Source organism: Puma concolor, chromosome A2 (assembly GCF_028749965.1).
Source record: "Puma concolor isolate L17-30 chromosome A2, mPumCon1.1.hap2, whole genome shotgun sequence".
In the NCBI taxonomy this organism is placed as follows: Eukaryota; Metazoa; Chordata; class Mammalia; order Carnivora; family Felidae; genus Puma; species Puma concolor.
In genome coordinates this window covers 16,755,350-16,776,831 of record NC_141668.1, presented here as the reverse complement: position 1 = coordinate 16,776,831, position 21,482 = coordinate 16,755,350, and the positions used below count along the sequence as shown (strand labels likewise).

Below are 21,482 nucleotides of genomic sequence, written 5' to 3'. Positions count from 1 at the left end.
CTATTTCTAAATTTTCTGTACTGGAATATCCTGTGCCTGGATAATCATGCATTGACATGGCCTGTTTCTACATGTTCAACTTTATGCCTTGCGATGATAACTATTAGATAGAAGCCCAAGTGGCTCAAGGGGCCTATTCAGAGTCCCTTGACTCAACAATGGTCAAAGAGTACTTTCATATATGTTATAAATTGCATAATTGGCTTCAACTCTTCACTCACCCCTCCACTGCCATGTAATTTTGCAGTACCTTCCCACTGTGGACTAATCCCCACCTTGGACTGGCCATATGACTTGCTTTGGCCAAAGGGATGTTAGCTTCCTAATGTGAGTAGAGTCTTCAAATGCACTTGCACAACTGTATTTACACACTTGTACTACTGCCATCTCTTAATGAAAAGGATGTGCCAGAACGATCTACTGACCCCAGAAGAAGGGGGGCAGACATGTGAAACAGAGTTTGCCCCCCCAAATGAGACTGACCAAGATCAGCCAACACTCAGCCTTAAATATGTGAGTGAATCTGGCTGAAACTAGCAAAATCACTCAACTGTCCCCCACCCAAAGTACCCAGCCTCCAGCCAAGGCATAGACATATGAGCTATAATAAATGACTGTTGTTAAAGCTAATGGTTCTTGTTATGCAGCAGTATAGCTGGCTGATACAATATAGCTGAATGTATATGCAAGAAATTAAATCCACTATATCAGAACCTATTGCAACAAAATAGTTGCCATAATAATTCCTCTTGCCATAATAATTCCTCTAAACCATCACTTGTGACCATATCAATACGTTTGTAGATTGACTGATTAGATCTACCGGTTACATCATAAAATAAATGACTTCATATGAAGAAAGTCAGCCAGTAAGAAGTTTGGTGAGAATAGCAGTCCAGTGGTAGTTGACATCAGAGAAAAGAGTTTTCATCCTAAACTACCAAGTTTGGGCTTATACTCTGTTCCTCATCGGAAATAAATATCAAATCAGAGAAAACAAAATGACAAATGTAACCTATGAGGTAGAAGGTTAATAAAGGATAGAGTGAAAGGGCGTGAATAGAACATGTATTACAATTTTCCACATTACCTTATTTTTATGGTTTTATTTTTGGGTCAAAAAGATCAGTAGAGCCACCATGGCTTAGAACTGGAATTATCCTTAGGTGTTTGAGTTATTGGCTAAACTACAAAAACAAAAGGCAGTACACTTGACACCCTTTAATTTCTAAAACCTGAAGCTCAGATATTGAGGGAAAAATTTTTTTTTTCCTAAATGGTGTTTATACGCCTTTTAAGTTTCATTTCACAAGGAAAAAATCACCCAATAAGGTCAGTAGTGCATACTGTGGGGAATAAGACCAATAGCTCCCATATCATCTGATTTTATTTAAATGGTTTCCTGTCAAAGGTCAAACTCAACTGGCATGATTCCTCAGCATCACCACTTAGCTATCAGCCAGAAAATAAAAATAAGCCACTGTCTGCTGGTGGTGAGCAAGTCCTTCCCATCCAAGGACAAAACGGAACTGCCATGGGAAATGGGGCCAGACTCTATGAGTACCCACAGCAGGGTGCACGGAGGGGCCAGAAAAGACACTACATCAGAGCCAACACAGAGGCAACACTACAATGTACATCCTCAATCACTTCCATATATACTGCAGAAATTACAGTATTGATTAGATGTTGATTCCTTGGGAAGGGGGAGAAAAAAGATATACACATATGTATATATAATACGTATGCATATATATTCTTTTTTTTTTTTTAATTTTTCAACGTTTATTTATTTTTGAGACAGAGAGAGACAGAGCATGAACAGGGGAGGGATAGAGAGAGAGGGAGACACAGAATCCAAAGCAGGCTCCAGGCTCTGAGCTGTCAGCACAGAGCCCGATGTGGGGCTCGAACTCACGGGGCCATGAGATCATGACCTGAGCAAGTCGGACGCTTAACCGACCAAGCCACCCAGGCACCCCGCATATATATTCTTAAAAAGAGAAATCACGTGGGGCAAATCCCACTTATATGATACATGCACAAATATATCCATTTGCTATTGATATGACATGACTAACGTTGAAAAGGAAATTTTTGTAAATTAAAGTACACCTCATCTAAATCTTTCGGCATTTGATAACTGTGCTTGCTCTTCAAAATTTTTCAAAGGAGCTGGCAAATCTTGACTGATTTTTGATGTAAAAATCTCTTAAAGGAGAAAATGCGAAGGCTGGGTTCTGGAGGCTGGGAGAAAGGCAAGAATTGAGTCAAGTGTGTCAGAATCATGTTAATGGTTGTTTATTTTTGAGAAAGACCCAGAGCGTGAGTGGGAGAGGGGCAGAGAGAGAGAGAGAGAGATAGAGAGACACAGAATTGGAAGCAGGCTCCAGGCTCTAAGCTGTCAGCACAGAGCCTGACACGGGGCTGGAACTCATGACGGTGAGATCATGACTTGAGCCGAAGTCGGACGCTTAACCGACTGAGCCACCAAGGTGCCTTCAGAATCACGTTAAACTATATAGCCCGCCACATGTTTGAATGAAAGTTGGTGGCCTGTCTGCCCACGGTCCCCTCTGTGACAGCCTTAACCCTGAAATAACCGTCAGTCATGAGTGACATGGTGAGGTGTTGAAAAGAGTAAAAATAGCAAACACTTAACTGTGGGTGTTTACTATACGCTTTGTATTGTTGTAAGAGCTTTACATATGTTAATCCGAAGAGTAACCAGGTAAGGCATGCACTACTTACTACTACCCACATTTTATAGACAAGGAAGCTAAGGGATCAAATAACTCACCTAAAGTTACCTAGCAGGTGTGCATCAGACCTGGGATTCACAGGCTGTTCTCCTTGCAACTCTAGGATATTGCTTTACAACAGATCAGTGATTAAATGGGTCTCTAGCCAAAAGTGATTATTATTCCCTTAATGTGTTTTGAGCCCATAATTAGCTACTGCAAAAGGTGCAACACTGGTTCTTGCTATATTCTCACCTGGGTTTATATAAAATTTGAATCCAGTGTTCCTGAGGTAAAGATTCCCAGTTTAAGACCAACGAACAATAGCCAAAACGTGCCAGGCACTATTCTAAATGTTTTCATGTATTAGAAGGACCTCTGTGGGGTGCCTGGACGCCTTAGTTGGTTGAGGGTTGGACTTCAGCTCAGGTCATGATCTCACAGTTCGCAAGTTTGAGCCCCGCATTGGGCTCTGTGTCAACACCTCGGAGCCTGAAGCCTGCTTTGGATTCTGTGTCTCCTTCTCTCTGCCTCTCCCCTGCTCATGCTCTCTCTCTGTCTCTGTCTCTGTCTCTGTCTCTTCTCTCTCTGTCTCTCAAAAATAGTAAATAAATATTAAAAAAAAAATTTAAAGGTTGTGGGGGGCATCATTATCCTCCTTGCCTGTTAGACAAAGAAAGTAAAGGCAATACCCAAAAAGGTGACGAATAGCCAAAGGACATATACCATGAGCTCAGGCATCAGACTCAGAGAGAGCAGCCCCACCACCTCTGAGTCTCCAGCCCACCCACATCAGAGGACCCGGTTACTCTCTGTGGGGAGATGAGCTACAAGTCTTCCTTTTCTACCCTTGAATCTACACCCTCTATGATGGTGGCTCTGACTGACTGACGCTCTTGTTTGTAGCTCAAAGTAAATGTGATAAAGATACAGCTGTTCGTGGTCTTTCTGTGACTTTCAGGTCTCACCTCCTCGGAGCATTTCAACAAGATATCTGCAACACTGCCGACTGGAAACCCAAGTCACCTATGACTCCTCTATCCCCTCTACTCCACCTAATGGACCGTGTGTCAGTCCTGCTCTGGGCTTCATCTAATTATTTCAAAATCCATGATTTCTTTGCCATGCATGTTATATGCCTTTCCTTCTCCCCCTGCATTAATGATCCATGTCTAGGCCCGCTGTCCGTGCTCTGGCATCATCGGTCATGAGACATTAGTTTCTTCTTCAAGCCTTCCCCCAAACACCACCCCACTTTCCTAAATATCTGTTTCTCCCCAAACCCTGAATCTTGGCTTCCACCAGGCTTCCCATTTACCGGCAGCACTGCTCATCTTAGCTCGCAGACTATTGTTTTCATTCCCACCTGTGAAAACAGCGCCGTAAATTTAGGGTATCTGTACTAAGCCGGCTTACCTAGCCATCCTTCGCCTCTGCTAGCACTAAAAGCCCAGCTGGCTTAATCAGAAGGAAGATAATTATTATTTATGTTCCTAGTCCCACCCCCTGTAGAACCTGGAATGGCCACAGTTGCAATCCCTTATTCCACCCAAAATAAAGTTACCTTGGCTTGTGCGTGGTGTAAATATTGTATTAGATCACTCCTATACTAGTGTATTTTATGCTGAATCTGTTGATATTTTACGTAGGTTCTAATTTTGTTCCTCTATCGTCTGGAAGGGTAGTGCCCTTGTCTAGCTCGCCCTGAACAGCTTTACTCCGGCTCTACTAAGCTTCTTCTTCAGGAAGAAGACTGAAATTAAAGAACAAAGCAAATGAATACATAGCTTCCCGAGTTAATTACAAAGGAACATGACTAAAATAGAATAACTTGTGAAGATACCTTCCATGTGGTGAGGCACAGGACTTGGTCATTCAGATATAAGCTTTTTTCCCTCAATCCCCGTATAGAAATATCCACAGACATTTTACTTGGATATTTCTGCTTATCTTTTTATAACCTTCTCCTCTCTCTCTCTCTCTCTCTCTCTCTCTCTCTCTCTCTCTGTTTTTGTAGAACAGAAAACACTGCCTGGCATCTGGTTAACAGCCTTAATCATGGGGAGAAATGAATGAGCTGGGGGCAGAATATCTTTCTGGTGGTTTTGAAGGCTGAGCCCACACTCTGACGTCTGGATCCTGTGGTTGCTGAGGCCACATGAGTTTTTTAGCTCTAGTGTTTCAGAGAAAGAAGTCTACAGTCATATTCAGTCCTGAAGATAGATGACTCCTATGTAATCTTAGACCAGTGTTTCTCAACCTCTCTTTGCGGGGGGCGGGGGGGGATGGGGAGGGGGAGGAGGGGTGCTGTGAGGGTGGCAGTCACAGACTCTTGAGGATCTAAAAAAAAAGTTATAGATGTTCTCAGCAGAAAAAAATGACAAATGTGGACAGCCCAAAATGTTGTATATCATTTTAGGGGTCTACAGTCCATCCAGGTCCATAAAAAGTTAAGAGGATAAGAGCACCTAATATGCCCTATGTCACTGGTCTGGGGTTTATGGAGGGAGGGTGGGGGAGAAGAAACAGCAGGGAGAGAACAAGGAAGGACAAAGGAAAAGAAAGAAGTGGGAGAGAGAGGAAGAGAGGACAAAGACAGAGGAAAAGACAGAGAAAAATCCTAATAAAGTAGGAGATGGTCTACTCCAATTGTTCATCATCTTCTTTTAGGCTTAGCTGCAACTACAGAGGAATTCCACTTAATCTAAGTAAAATTGGACAAGGAGATCTGAATCACTGGCTTTCCCAGATATAATGAAACAACTGGCTATCCATCACTAGAAACAAGGACTCCTACTTTTGCTTAAGCTGTTTTCCCAAAGCGAGAGAAAAAGAATATTAAATTTAATGTGAACAGCAATTTTTAAATGCCGCCTTCTTACACACTTCCTAAAGAACTACCACCTTTTTCCAACAGGAAGGGGCTCTGTCGGGCAGAACACGTGCTGCAAGAAGGATCCTTGGGGCTGATCCTCCCTCAAGGTGGATGCAAACAGGATTTCAAATGAATAAAATAATTCTGTTCCCAAACATCTGTCTGTCTACACCAAACTCAGAAAAATATTGGATGCTAAGATGTGGACAAAGCTTTCCGGGGAAAGTGCCCCATCTACTCATGTATGCTAACTTTGATTTCACACTGCCCAAATGGTTACCCTCCTTGTTCATTACCCCCTACTTGTACAAGTGCTTTTGCTGGCATAGGAAGGTGGTTCTAACTCAGAGAAATCCCGATCTTTGAACATGAGTGGTGGATCAGAAACCCTTTGCAAGCTATATCTGACCCACTACACCTGTTCTCAGCAAATTACTAGCAAAGCCTATAGCAGCACAGGATCTATACATAGAAGAAGGCACGAGGTGAGGGAACTGAATGGAGTGTGCTTTGGTCTAATGATAAGAAAGCCTTCCCAGAAGAGATTCACTGCTTCTTTTTCCCTAACACTCAACTATTAGCATCGATGGCACCCCTGAGTTCCCCTGGGTTGCATTTATATTGATTGCAATTAAAATACAAAGAAATTGTTTCATCATGGAAGAGAAAGAGATGGCATCTTTGGAAACGTACTTATTTGCAACCATTTCACTAGAGATCTTGTTTTAGAAGAATCAATGTTCCAGCCCTCGGGCCTCCGTCTGCTTCCCTCCAGCCACTGTTCCAACTCCACCCAATGCTTCAAGGCCCAAATAAACTCTGTCTCATTCATGGTACATTTCCTATGATCTTCTCTGGGTGTGCCTTCTCTGCTCTGAACTTCTACAGCTTAATTTCCTCTTGGGACATTTCCATTCTGCCTGGTCAAGTATTGGGGTACATGGCATTTTCACTAGAGTCTGAGCTACTTGTAGGCGGGATCTAAGTTTCACTATTGCGTATTGCAATTATCGAGGACAGTGTCTGACCCACAGCGGGTGTTCCGCAAACATATGTGGAACTGAAGGGGCAAGTGGGTCCGCCTAGATTATTTAGGCCTTCTCTAATCTGCATGTTCTAGAACAGCAAGGCTGCAGAACGGCTGACCACTCCACAATTATATAATCATCTAAATATAATACAAGGTGGCCCTATTGTTATCACTCCAGCCACACAGCCTCTGCCCTCTGCACTTGATGTTTCCTCTGCCTAGAAGCATCTTCCTGAGACAGCTAGTTCTTTTCCTCATCTGCTGAGCTTTACTCAAACATTACCTTCAAAGATGGTCCTTCTCAGTCTATCCTGTTTAGGATTTCAATTCCTCATCCCCCGTTATGGTGGGAATGCTTGTGTCCCCCCAAATTCTCATGTTGAAATCCTAATGCCCAGTGTGATGTTATCAGGAGAGGGGCCTTTGGGAAGTGCTTATGTCATATGAGGGTGGAGTCCTCATGAATGGAAACAGGGCCTTTATTAATAAGAGACCCGTCAGCGCTCCCTCATCCCTTCCATCATGTAAGCATACAACAGGAAGTCTGCAACTGGAGAGGGCTCTCATCCACCCATGCTGGCACCCTAATCTGGGACTTCCAGGCTCTAGAACCATAAGAAAGTATTTTTTATTGTTTATAAGCCATGTAATATTTTTGTTACAGCAGCCTGAATAGACTAAGATGCCCGCCCACGTCCTTCAGCAAGTCTCTATCCATTTTTCTGATTTCTTTTTCTGTATATCACTGATCACCATCGAATAAGCCATATATTTTACTTTTTTCTTTTTCTTATTTTCCGTCACCCCTACCTCCTAGAATGTAAACTCCATGAAGGCAGAGACCTTTGTAATTGTGTTCACTTTTTACCCTCAGTGCTTAGAACAGCGCCTCGCAGGTTAAGTACAAGGTAGGTACTCAATAAATCGCTATGAAGTGAATTTTAAGAGTGAATCATAAAGCATTTATAAAATATCTACTCCTACTTGGCACTGTGTTTGCCCCTGTACAAGACAGCTGCGAAAGGCCAAGAAACACCACCTGATCAAATGCATGCAGCCCAGTGTATGTGCAGAGTCAGAGAGCAAGCAGTGTAGGGGACAGCAGAGCAGGTGTCTTCCCTGATGCCGTCACCAGAGGTTAGGAATGTGCTTCAGTCTTTTCTATACCTTCTCCCTTCACCACTTACTGTACAATTAACTCAGTGAAATAACTGTTTATCAGATACCATCAAAGTGCCAAGCACAGTGCTAGGTACCAGGAACACATAATCATACTTGCTCACAAACCAGCTCAAAACAGAGAAGAGAATAGAAAAATAAATAACGGCTGGAATATAAGGACACATGTAATAGTCTCTAGACAAACGGCAAAACCAAAACAAATAAACACACAGAAGCAGTGCTGTGAAAACATAATGGGTGACAGCTTCCAGATGGGAGAGTCTGGCACCGGATGACACTGAGTTCGGTCTTGATGGGTAGGTGGGAATTTGACTGGTGGGGCTGACAAAGGTAATGGGAACCCAGAATAAAGAAAACAGTGTAAGAAAAGTCATGGAGCAGGGGTGCCTGGGTGGCGCAGTCGGTTAAGCGTCCGACTTCAGCCAGGTCACGATCTCGCGGTCCGGGAGTTCGAGCCCCGCGTCAGGCTCTGGGCTGATGGCTCAGAGCCTGGAGCCTGTTTCCGATTCTGTGTCTCCCTCTCTCTCTGACCCTCCCCCGTTCATGCTCTGTCTCTCTCTGTCCCAAAAATAAATAAACGTTGAAAAAAAAAATTAAAAAAAAAAAAAAGTCGTGGAGTGGAAAAGTCAGTGCCAGAGGCACACAGACAGGGAGAGATGGGACAAGGTGGGGAAAGGAGGTAGGATCAGCCCACAAAGGGCTTTGAAAGATATGCTGTGAGGTCAGCTTCATTCTATAGAACAATGGAGGACTATCTGAGATTTTGCAATAGGGAATGGATATGAACAAAAGTGAATATTGATGGCTAGAAACCCAATATCACATTTCATTGTAGGTCACAGCTTGGGAAGTTAAGAAATCCTCCCCCAAACTTTCCTGATCACCTAAAGCCCTGCCATCCTCTTACAGTTCCTGGTTTGAAATAAGAGTGATTGCAACAGCGGCTGAGAACAATATCCTTAGTATCAGCAGCTAAGAACGATATCCTGGGCTAGGCACTGGCATATATTCTGATGTTTAATCTTTACAAGACATGAAATAGATGCTGCTTTTATCCTACTTTTACACATGAGGAAGTTAAGTAGTTGGCCCACAAGTAGTCACTGAAATAGAACTTAAACTGAGGTCTGACTGCAGAGGACATAACCTTAACCACCACCGTTAGCATATATTCTCCATTTTTATAGTCAGTTGTATACATATCTAATGTTCCCCAAGTGGTAGGTTCTATGAGAACAATGTGCTCATTTTTTATTTCTATTTCCTCCAATGTCTAGCATGTGAACTCAAGAACTGCCAGGTGAATCAACAGCTACAATTTAAGGCACTGATAATATGAAATAAAGGAATTCAGATCTGGAAGAAAGTCACTTTACAGACACATGGTCAAACAGCTTAACACTCTAAAGCCAAGAAAACTAGATCTTCAACAAATACCATACTGTTGGCATTGATGATGGGCATGAAAGGGTCACCAGGAATGCTAGGTGACCTAGGAATGCTCGCCAAGATCTCGTATACATGTGATCAAGGGAACATGCTGAATATGGGTTAAGAGGAGGCCCAAGAAGCTTGTGTGGAGAAGAGCGGTCATAAAAATTCTTTCTCAGAAAAAAATGACACGATCCCTTAATCCATTGGAGTTACCGGAATTACCAACCAAACAGGCCAACCTTGATTTGCAAAAGGATGTTCTGCTGCCCAATCCACGGGGTCAAAGAAAGCAACTACTGGCATTCGTTATAGCAAGTTCCCAGAGCACACGGCCGGGGGTGGGGAAAGCATCCCGTGACTCTGCATTTCCCCACAGCCCAAGCCCCAGGCTTTCTGTGCAGTAGGTATGCGGCTAACGTGAGTGCTGACAATAGTGTAACACACACTCCACACCCCCGAGGAGCTCCGAGTCAAAGGTCCCATGGTCCCAGTATCTCCCCTGCCCTGAGTTTACCGTCATTGAAGCTGTCACCGGTGGCAACGTGGGTGAACGGTGACTGGGCCCGAGGCTCCTCACACAGGGAGTAGCTGTGCTCAGCCTGGATGAGAGGCGCCGGGGATGTCGGGGACGGTTCCACCTCCATCGACACACTCTTCTCGGAGAGGAAAGGGTCATTAAGGAGCTGACCCAAGACGTTCTGGGAAAACTCATCCAGAAGTTCTGAGAAGTGCTACGAGACACAAAGGAGGAAGAACTCAGTTTCTCTGAAGCGCGATCTGACAGGTACGCAACATCCTAAGGCAAATCTATCATCTGCTGCTTCAAATGAAGCCATTTATATACAGTGTCCAGTTATCTCTTGCTGTGTAGCAAACTAGCCCAAAGTTCAGTGACTTAACATAAGTACACTTTATTATTCCTCACTATTCCATGGGTTGGCTGGGCAGACAAGCTAGTTTCATCTGAGTCCACTGTGCTGGAAGGTTGGCTGGGAGCGACGCGGGGCCAGGCCAGCCGAATGGCCGGACCCTTTCCCCAGAGACTGTGTCAGGCCGAGATCCCTCCCATGACGGCAGAGGTGTCCTAACGGGGAGAAAACCAAACCTGAATGGCCTCAGCAGTCACACATCATCACTCCCTCCACATTCTTTTGGTCAAGGCAAGTGGTGAGGCCAGCTCAGACACATGGGATGGAAAAACAGACTCCACCTCTCGACAAGAGGAATGGCAAAATCACAACAGAAACAAGTGTGGGCGAAGGACAGCACCACTCACTGGGGGCCAACACCGTAACTACCTACCTCATTTTTCATGGAAAATATTTTAAAATACACTATATCCTCTATTTCTGTAGCATGAGGGTGCTATTTATAGTAAGGTGCCAAGTTCAAAGACATCAGAGGCAGCTTCCTTCTGCTCTCTCCAACCACCCGGACTCTGTGTTCCTCTCCAGTTTTTCCTTAATCTCTTCTCATCCTCCATGTTCAACACCACTGACTCCCTAACCCACAGCATGCCATGAAGAGGATACAGGAATGGTCTATACACATACTCACAGGGACTCCTACGTCCCTGGTTCCACGATCTCCACTCTAACGGAGCTGCAGCCCCAGCCACTCTCCCTCATTGATAGGGGATATTCCAGGGTTTTTTTCAATCTTGGCACTATTGACATTTTGGACTGGATAATTCTTTATTATGGGGGTGGGGATTTTCTGTGTATTACTGGGTGTTTAGCAGCATCCCTAGCCTCTACCCAATGAATGGTAGTAGTGCCCCCCTAGTTTCAAAAACCGGAAAGGTCTTCAGACACTGTCAAATGTCCCTGTCAGGAGTGGGGAGAACCATCCTTGGTTTAGAACTACCATTACAGACTACATTAAAAATAATGATAACAAAATTAGGGGTGCCTGGGTGGCTCAGTCAGTTAAGTGTCTGACTGTTGATTTTGGCTCAGGTCGTGATCTCACAGTTGTGGGATCGAGTCCTGCATCGGAATCCGCGGAGCTGACAGCATGGAGTCTACTTGGGCTTCTCTCTCTTCCTCTCTCCCTGCCTCTCTCTCTCTCAAAATAAACCAAATAGACTTGGGACACCTGGGTGGCTCAGTCATTGAGCATCAGACTTCGGCTCAGGTCATGATCTCACAGTTTATGGGTTAGAGCCCTACACTGGGCTTTGCGCTGACAGCACAGAGCCTGCTTCAGATTCTGTCTCCCTCTCTTTCTGCCCCTCCCCTGCTCACGTGTGGGCATGCTCTCTCTCTCTCTCTCTCTCTTTCTCTCTCTCTCTCTCTCTCTCAAAAATAAACGTTAAAAAAGAAAATCTCTAAAATAAACTTCAAAAATAATAACAAAATTAAGTTAAATTTCAAAGTTCATCATAGCACCTGCTGCTAGAGCCACTTCTCCCTTCTTCACATTCCCTGAGCCACTTACTGATTAAATTTTAGGGACGCTTCTGGTATAGAAAGGAAGTTACAGGGGCGCCTGGGTGGCGCGGTCGGTTGGGCGTCCGACTTCGGCCAGGTCACGGTCTCGCGGTCCGTGAGTTCGAGCCCCGCGTCGGGCTCTGGGCTGATGGCTCGGAGCCTGGAGCCTGTTTCCGATTCTGTGTCTCCCTCTCTCTCTGCCCCTCCCCCGTTCATGCTCTGTCTCTCTCTGTCCCAAAGATGAATAAAAACGTTGAAAAAAAAATTAAAAAAAAAAAAAAAAAAAAAGAAAGGAAGTTACAAAAGCAGATACAACAATAGGAGAACTGATTGCAAATGGCGATGCTTAGGGTAGGCAATGAAAACTCTTGGGATCCCCATGGATACTAAATTCTACCACTGAATTGTCACTAAAGGTGTTCTGAAATGAATGCAGCTTGGGGACAGGAAGGCAGGAGGTTAGAGCTCTAAGATTATGGAGCTTGTAGGACAGAACATCTCCTTTAATAAAGGTGAGAAAGAGACAACAGGGAAGAGGCCCTTGTAGGCTAGGTCCTCAAAGTAGAGTTAGGTTGGTGGATTTCACCAACATCACCAACAGGAGAACTGGCTGCGTCTCATCAGGACTTTGGGCACAGGCAGATCGGCATCAGTCATCTATAAGAATAAGAGAAGTGCTTGGGGGAGAGTTCTCTGCACACAAACACATTTAGAACCGAGTAGTCCTTAGAAGCATCTAGGCAAGAATTCCCAAAGGCCGACTGCCTGCATCCCAATTACCAGGAGAGTTTTGTTTTTGTCATTTTATAATGAAATATTTTAAACACTTGGAAAAATTATAGAAAATAGTACCATGAATGATTATGTATTCATTCTTTTGGGAAAAAAATCTTAACTTTTCCATGTTTGCTGCTACAACCTGTTTTTTTTGACTCTTTCTTTTTATTTTTTTTTATTTTTTATTTATTTATTTATTTTTTCAATGTTTATTTATTTTTGGGACAGAGAGAGACAGAGCATGAACGGGGGAGGGGCAGAGAGAGAGGGAGACACAGAATCGGAAACAGGCTCCAGGCTCCGAGCCATCAGCCCAGAGCCTGACGCGGGGCTCGAACTCACGGACCGCGAGATCGTGACCTGGCTGAAGTCGGACGCTTAACTGACTGCGCCACCCAGGCGCCCCTGACTCTTTCTTTTTAAACAAATATACATGAAGGGACTTACTGAAGCCCCCAACCATTTCTCTTCATCCCTCCTAAAGTTACTGCTACCCTGAACTTGCTTATCATCCCTATTCAGGTCTTTACATTCTTACTACATACATATGCTTCGATTATGTACATATGAACCTTTTAAACTTTAAATAAATAGTGCCATACCTCATACGTCTTTCTGCAACTTTATGGTCTCCAAGAATATTTTTCAGATTTATTAATATTTATACAGGTAGCGCTGCTGCATTTACCTGCACCTCCGGGTTGTGCATCCCATTGCATTTATCTATTTCTTCTTGAGAAGAAGATATGTAAAGATTTTATTTATTTATTTTGAGAGAGAGCACACGTGCCCAAGCAGGGTGGGGGGAGGAGCAGGAGGACAGGGAAAGAGAACTTTTTTTTTTTTTTCCTGTGAGGACTAAATATTTTATTCCTGACAAATGGTTCTATACATTTTTGTATTGCATTTCGCTTTTCCGTAACTGTATATAAGCTGTTCTTGAATTATGTATTATATAAACTTGCTTTCCTTCATGGTATTTTTTTTAATGTATTGATTTATTTCACATAATTTACTTATTTAAATAAAGTTAGTATTTGTTTCAGGAGTAGAAGCCAGTGATTTATCACTTACATACAACACCCAGTGCTCATTCTAACAATCGTCCTCCTTAACCCCCATCACCCATGTAGCCCATCCCCCCCACCCGACACCATTCCAGCAACCCTGTTTGTTCTCTGTATTTAAGAGTCTCTTATAGTCTGTCTCCCTCTCTGTTTTTATCTTATTTTTCCTTCCTTTCCCCTATGTTCATCTGTTTTGTTTCTTGGCAAATGGCAAGATTTCATTCATTTTGACTGCTGAGTAATAATTCACTGTATATTTATATATACACCACATCTTCTTTATCGTAAGTCAATGGACATTTCTTAATCCCTATCACCTATTTCACCAATTGCCCCCGCCCACCTCCCATCTGTAACCATCAGTTTGTTGTCTATAGTTAAGAGTCTCTTTCTTGGTTTGCCTCTCTTTCTCTCTCTTTTGCTTTTTGCTCGTTTGTTTTGTTAAATTCCATATATGAGTGAAATCATATGGTACTTTTGTTTTTCTCTGACTTATTTCGCTTAAGCATAATACTCCATCCATGTTGTTACAAATGGCAAGATTTAATTCTTTTTTATGGCTGAGTAATATTCCAATATATATATTTTAAATATATATATATTTATATTTATATATATAATAAATATAATATAAATATATATATATTTATTATATATATAAATATAAATATATATTTAAAATATATATATTATATAAATATATAATATAAATATAAATATTTAAATATTTTAAATATTTTAAATATTTAAAATATAAATATATATATAAATATAAAAAAGCCCCATCTCCAGAGGGGTTGCACCAGTTTCCATTCCCACCAACAGTGCAAAAGAGATCCTCTTTCTCCACATTCTTGCCAACATCTGTTGTTTCCCGAGTTGTTAATTTTAGCTATTCTGACAGGTGTGAGGTGGTAAGTTATTGTGGTTTCTTTAGTATTTCTCTGATGATGAGTGATGTTGAGCATCTTTTCATGTGTCGGTTAACCATCTGGATGTCTTCTTTAGAAAAATGTCTATTCATGTCTTCTGCTCATTTCTTCACTGGATTATTTGTTTTTTGGGTGTTGAGTCTGGTAAGTTCTTTATAGATTTTGGATATAACCCTTGATTAGATATGTCATTTGCAAATACGTCTCCCATTCCATAGGATGCCTTTTAGTTTTGCTGATTGTTTCATTTGCTGTGCAGAAGCTTTTTATCTTGATGAGCTCACAATAGTTCATTTTTGCTTTTATTTCCCTTGCCTTCGGAGATGTGTCAGGTAAGAAATTGCTGTGGCCGAGATCAAAGAGGTTGTTGCCTGTTTTCTCCTCTAGGATTTTGATGGCTTCTTGTCTTACATTTAGTCTTTCATCTGTTTTGAGTTTATTTTTGTGTATGGTGTAAGAAAGTGGTCCAGTTTCATTCTTCTGCATGTTGCTGTCCAGTTCTCCCAGTACCATTTGCTAAAGAGACTGTCTTTTTTCCATTGGATACTCTTTCCTTTATCCAAGATTAATTGACCATACGTTTGTAGGTCCATTTCTGGGTTCTCTATTCTGTTTCATTGATCTAAGTGTCTGTTTTTGTGTCAGTACCATACTGTCTTGATGATTACAGCTTTGTAATACAGCTTGAAGTCCTGAATTGTGATGCCTCTAGCTTTGGTTTTCTTTTTCAACATTACTTTGGCTATTTAGCGTCTTTTCTGGTTCCATACAAATTATAGAATTGTTTGCTCTAGCTCTGTGAGGGACACAGAGAATCTGAAGCGGTTCCACACCCAGCATGGAGCCTACACAGGGTTCAATCTCATGACCCTGAGATCGTGACCTGAGTCAAAATCAAGAGTTGGATGCTTAACCGAGACACCTAGGCGCTCCTAAATATTTTCTTATTATATGCGGTACTGTAATAAACATTCTTCAACATGATAGGAAATTAAAAAAAAATACAAATCCTGTGACCCACCTTTAGAGATTTTGAGTTGTTCAAAAGCATCCATATTAAATCCACCACAACTGCCTGTGCTTCTAATGCTTTAGTTTTTCAACTCCTGAAGGTCGACTTCATCCGCACTCACCTCCCCCGCCCCCCTCCCACAAGCTCCACTTTACAATTAGTTCCCTAGAAGCTTACAATGTCCCTAGAGGTTGAGATATGCCCAAGTTAGAGGAAGATTCATGGATTTTGCAGCTACCATGTGTTAAACCTTAAATAGATAGTGGGGATGCAAAATAGTAAATAAGAAAATACCAAAGGCCTGGGCCTTTCCTGACCACGCTTTGCATACAAGGAGCACAACACCTGCAAAACTAAGATTAGGACCCAGGTTTCCAGACTATAAGATAACCTGAAGTCAGGGTCTGCCTCCCTGAGCAGGTCTCCAAGGACCAATTTCCTGGTTGCCTGCTGGTGAATATTCTTCACATATCTGACAGAGTTCCTTTCAAGACCAAAATTAAGGTAACAAAAAGAGAAATAAATAACACAAACTTAAACGGCAAACACAAGAGCTGGACTCACAGTCCCTGCGTTTCCAAGCCACGTTTCTGTCCCCTGAGCGGCAATGTCTACTCTGGCCAGCTGTGCTGACCCTGCTGACCTTCTGTAATCCTGCTCTACCCTGAGGCAAGGCTCTTTTTGATTGCAGGGCTTTCCCAGGGAAGCTGCCAGGTTGGGCTGCTCGGCTGCCACCGTTTTCTTTCTCCTGAGCAGCACTAATGAATGTTTTCATGAACATCCCCCAGATAACCAATAATAAACCTTCTCTAACTCTGCCCACCATCCCCCAACTCCCTCTACTTTGGGCTTCTTAGTAATTATCACGTTGCCAAACAACGTAGCTCTAAATGACAGGCAGTCCCGAAGAACTCGCAGTTGTTCCCAAATGCGTTGTGATCACCTCCTCTCTGGAAAAAGAACCCCCTCAGAAGGAGGGACCGACTGTACCTAAGCTCCACCCACACCTAGGAACTGGGCAAGGCGGTGAGCACTGAGTAAGTCCCAGGGTGGACACTTGTGATGGAGAAAGATATCGTCCCGACTGGTCTCAACCAGATGCTGTGGGTCAGCCCAGCAAATCAGCTCCAGCTGTGGGCAGCTGTGGGCTCAGGCACTCAGCGGACAGGCTGACATCCCAGTGCCAGTGCAAGAGAAAGGCCAGAATCGGCCCACCATTAATGGCAGCCAGTAAGAGAGGGTCTCAGAGACCAAAAACCAAAGAGGCAAAGTGACCCTCCTCTAAGAGGGAGCCTTCTTGGATCTTGCTAATACTTTAGCAAAGGACTATGCATGTGAATCCAAGAGTTTTAAAATTTTGAGTTGAATGTTTTCAAAGACAAGGCATAATAGCATTTCACTATTCTAATAGTCCAGTCAAGCTTTCTGGGGTTACAAGTCACTTTCATAGCATTCCAATCAATCAATGCTCACAAGACCTCAGTCATCTGCTTGAGCTAGACCTTGAACTAAGGTCCTTTTTAAAAAAAAAAAATGTTTATTTCTTCATTTTGAGACAGTGTCTGTACACGAGTGGAGGAGGGGCAGAGGGAGAGGGAGAGAAAATCCCAAGCAGGCTCTGTACTCAGCACAGAGCCCGACGTAGGGCTTGATCTCATGACCGTGAGATCATGACCTGGGTCAAATTCAAGAGTTTGCCGCTTAACCGATGGAGCCACGAAAGGGCTCTTATTTCAAACTGATGGAACTTTCCCCATAGTGTTTCTCCCAGGAAAGAGGTGTTTGAGGTTCAGATCCAACTGCATGGACAAGTTCTATCAAGTATGAAACCATGACCCTGCCGACGATCACTGATGGTGCGGCTGACAGGACCAGCAGGTGCCAGGTCATCTGGTGGTGAAGCCCTTCACATATTAGACTTTCGGAAAGTGAGCAAGGTGTTGTCCTATAAGGCAGACATGTGCTCTTTCACAAATGAGAAAATGGGGACTCAGGGCAGTTAGGTACCTTGCCCAGGGTTGGGGTTGCGGGTTCTGAAGCGCGTGCACTTTCGACTATAGAACGCTGCCGCATTTAAGTCTGCCTCCAAAGCTAACGTGTAGTGGGGGCTGGACTTGAAAAAACATTGACATAGATTTCACCAACAGCCCATCCACTCCTCCACCACAAACACAGTCTTCCGCATTCAGTGTGGAAACATGCCACAGGGTTGTTAGATGGGGTGACTCCCGGCATCACTTCTGTGGGACACTAGCAGTAACGATGATGAAGGCATGTACTTGCCCTTAGGGCACAGTCCTGCCAAGAGGGTTCCTGGTCCCATCACAGAATCACTGACTTGGAAGAAACCTCCTTGAAAGGGTTGAACCCCTGCCTCAGGACAGGAACGTTCCTCACCCACTTCAGTGAAGACCCTTGGCAGCTTACTTTAAGAACCTGGGTCAAGGTTTCATCTCCTCATTATCTAAGACCCGGCACTGAATGTCCTCCAGTCTGGCCCCAGCCATCCCGTAGTCTGGTCTGCCTTCATTCTGACCCGTGATGCCTTCATTCCAACCCTCATCGTTTCCTTATGGCATTGGGCAATATGGCTTTAGAGCCAGCTCTGGATTTGAATTCTGGCTCCCAGATGTATGGGCCTGAGCAAGATGACTTCAGTTCTCTAAATTTCAGTTTGCAACCCCTCTAAAGTAAGTATAACAACAGTACCAGCTTCCTGTCATGAGGATTGAGTTAAATAATGCATGTGATACACCCAACACTTCCCTGGCAGAGCAGTCAATTTTTTAAAAAGCTCTTTAGGAAAAAAAATTATCAAAATTAAAACAATAAAATGTTGGCATTTTGTACTTGCACACTGGCTTCCCACAGTGCTCTTTCTAGAATATCTTTTCATCTTCCTATGCATTAGGAAACTACCTTTTAAAAAAGAACATATCTGTTTCTTCTACAGTCATGCTAGACAGACATAGCTTCAATAGACTTTTTTGCTTCTCTGACCAACTTCAGCCTTTTGGAATAAGTATCTCTTAATCTGACACATTTTTACTCTTCTTTGATGTTTCTCTCATTGCCAAGTGACTTAAATCCTTTACCTTTTAGGCCTTATAAACTTCATAACCAAGATGGAAACATTTTTACCCAGCCCCCCTGAGCCTAGTACAGACCACAGGTCATATGCACTCAACAACTGTCTCTTGTCTCAATTTATTGTCATTCTACAATATCCCAGCCAAACAGTAAACAAATCCCAATGAAGACCTAGGCCTCCCTATAATTATAAATAATTGCTATCAAAATTTTTAAAACATTATCCACGTTTACGAATCAGATAAATTAAGAGAAATTCTTAACCTTACATAGATTACTTACTTTATAAAAAAAAAAAAATCACCACATTGCTGAAGCACCGACATTGTATTTGTAGATCATTGGCCAGTTGTCAAAGGGACATGCAAGGAAAGAGTGGTTTACAATCTGGGCTGCCTCCCGCTGCTAACAACCGCCCCAAGAACTGAGGTCATGGGGGTGAGGAAAGGGAGTAGGAGAATAATGGATTCATAATTCTTTTCAAGTTCATTTTTTATTTATTTTGAGAGAGAGAGAGAGAGAGATAGCAAACAGGGGAGGGACAGAAAGAGAGGGAGGCAGAATCCTAAGCAGGTTTCATGCTGCCCGTGCAGAGCCTGAAGTGGGGCTTCAACTCATGAGCTGTGAGATCATGACCTGAACTGAAATCAACTGAGCCACCCAGGGGCCCCAGGACTCCTAATTCTTGAGCTTGAATAACTGGTCACATAAAGCTACTGAGCTGACTTCCTTGTATAGCTCACCACTAGGCTTTCTCTCTTTGAACAGATATAGTGAGTGTTTACTCTGAGCAACGCGCTGTATTGGCCGAGATGTACAGAAAGATGAGTCAGGGTCATCTTATAGAGAGATGACGGTCCTGAGGGACAATAGGAGTTACCTGAAGTGGATGTCCTGTGCCCTTACCGACCGATGTGCTCAGAGAGCATGTTCAAAGCAGTTTTGCCCTCCAGAGGTGGGGCCGACAGGCATCTCCTGTGCTCAGACTAACTGAGGAATGCTAGCCCCAGCCCTGGACTTCTCTGGTTGGCATACCATCTCTTCTAGATTCAGTTTCCTTGTTTCACTCTCTGTGTGTGTTTGTGCCTGTGTGTGTGTCTGTCTGTGTGTGTGTGTGTGTGTCTGTGTGTTGGGGGTGGGGAGAGCAAATAACTGGATTTTGGACGGAATCAGTAGTTTCCCACCTTTTCTGATCTTTGGACTCTTTTGGGAATCTAATGAAAGCTTCCTACAGAAACATGCCCACAAGCACAGACTCCTGGTGGCTCCCCACCTCCTTGAGCCTGTCCAAGAACAGGAGAGGAGGATTCCACGAATTTGCAGTTAAAAACCACCAGCAGAGATAATACTACAACACACAAATAGTTACAGGTCATTGCTATCAACCTATTCAGCTCTAATACCCTATAATTTTCTAAAATGCTGCAGGCAATACAAAAGGCAAAAGCTTTTCAACTTAAGAAAAGGCCCTCTTTCTGCTTCTTGGGTCTGCCCCTGTTACCCTGCTGTTACCCTGCCTAGGGCAGTGAAGCTGGGGAGGTATAGGTGGTAACCATGGGATAGCAGCACCCGGCAGCTCCCTGCCAAGAGGCAGGGGCCCAAGGCCTGCCCTGGGCTCCAGTATATGCATCTAACAAAGATGCTATTCTCCAAGCCTACTGCCTGGAATGGGGCTGCCTTTGCTGCCCACATCTGGCTGAAGGCTGGCTCTCAGGCAGGGGAAGGAGGGTTTTTAGTGAAAAAATTGTAGCTAGAAGCCTTGCCCAGAGCACAGAATGCTTCAAAGACTTGGAGCCCCACATGTATGGGACGCGGTAGGGGAAGGCTGACAACTCCCAAAACCTCAAAGAAATGCAAAGAAATAATTTTGAGGGCACGCCTCAAATTTACCTTAGAAACCAAGGTTTCCCTCTAGCAAAACACATAGTTGGCCAGTATAGTTGCCCAGTATTGGACAGGAAGAGAGGGAGGGAGGAGGGAGGAGGCAGGGGGAGAAGGGAGGTGGGGGAGAGGAGGGAGGGGAAGGAAGAGGTGTCCTCCCCTCTCCACTCTCCCAGGGGCCATCTTCAAGGAGGCTGCTCCTTAGACCTGAGTGGATCTTGCCCTGCAAATGTGCCCTGGGCACAAACCACCCAGAAAATGGCCTAGCAGGAGAGGAAAAGACTATTCTGTCAAAAATCACAAGGAAAAATAAAATGGCTCATAAGTCAAACCCTAATACAGTGAAATTTCAAGGTCTCTCAATTTTTTCCAGTACCAATTTTAGGTACGATAAAGAAATCTGGAGTTGAGCTTTAGAATTCCCCATTAAACAAGCAGTTTGGGGGGACGGGGGTGGGTGGGGAGAGGGTTGTATTTTTGGTACATGCTTTACTGAAATTTTACAAGCAGTAGCAGAAATTGTTTCTCAAGAGCCCTATTCCTGCATACAATCATTGGTTTGTAGTAGCCGGATGTGCCTTTCTCTGTGAAAAAATAAAAGCATGTGAAATAGGGTTAGTCAAATTGTAAAGGCTTTGGGGATGCTTGTATAAAGGAAGCCTATTATAAATTCATTGGTAGGGTATATTCTATTTTTTCTAAAAAGAGTCACCCCTGGGGCGCCTGGGTGGCGCAGTCGGTTAAGCGTCCGACTTCAGCCAGGTCACGATCTCACGGTCCGTGAGTTCGAGCCCCGCGTCGGGCTCTGGGCTGATGGCTCGGAGCCTGGAGCCTGTTTCCGATTCTGTGTCTCCCTCTCTCTCTGCCCCTCCCCCGTTCATGCTCTGTCTCTGTCTGTCCCATAAATAAATAAAAACGTTGAAAAAAAAAAAAAGAGTCACCCCTAATTTATTTATTATGTAAACATGAATTTTTATGTGATATTTGTTTCCAGGGAGATGCACCAAATACTAATCCCTTTTAAACTGC

At 43.5% G+C, this 21,482-nt stretch overlaps 1 protein-coding gene across 2 annotated transcripts in view; it reads right to left on the bottom strand.

The window, feature by feature from the left end:
• CREB3L2 (cAMP responsive element binding protein 3 like 2) overlaps positions 1-21,482 on the bottom strand; it is a 121,749-nt gene that overhangs the window by 39,246 nt on the left and 61,021 nt on the right. For both annotated transcript variants that reach the window (XM_086689176.1, XM_025929732.2), the window contains exon 2: positions 9,777-9,993. In XM_086689176.1, coding sequence (XP_086545302.1) covers positions 9,777-9,993 — 217 coding nt within the window. The remainder of the gene's footprint in view (positions 1-9,776; positions 9,994-21,482) is intronic.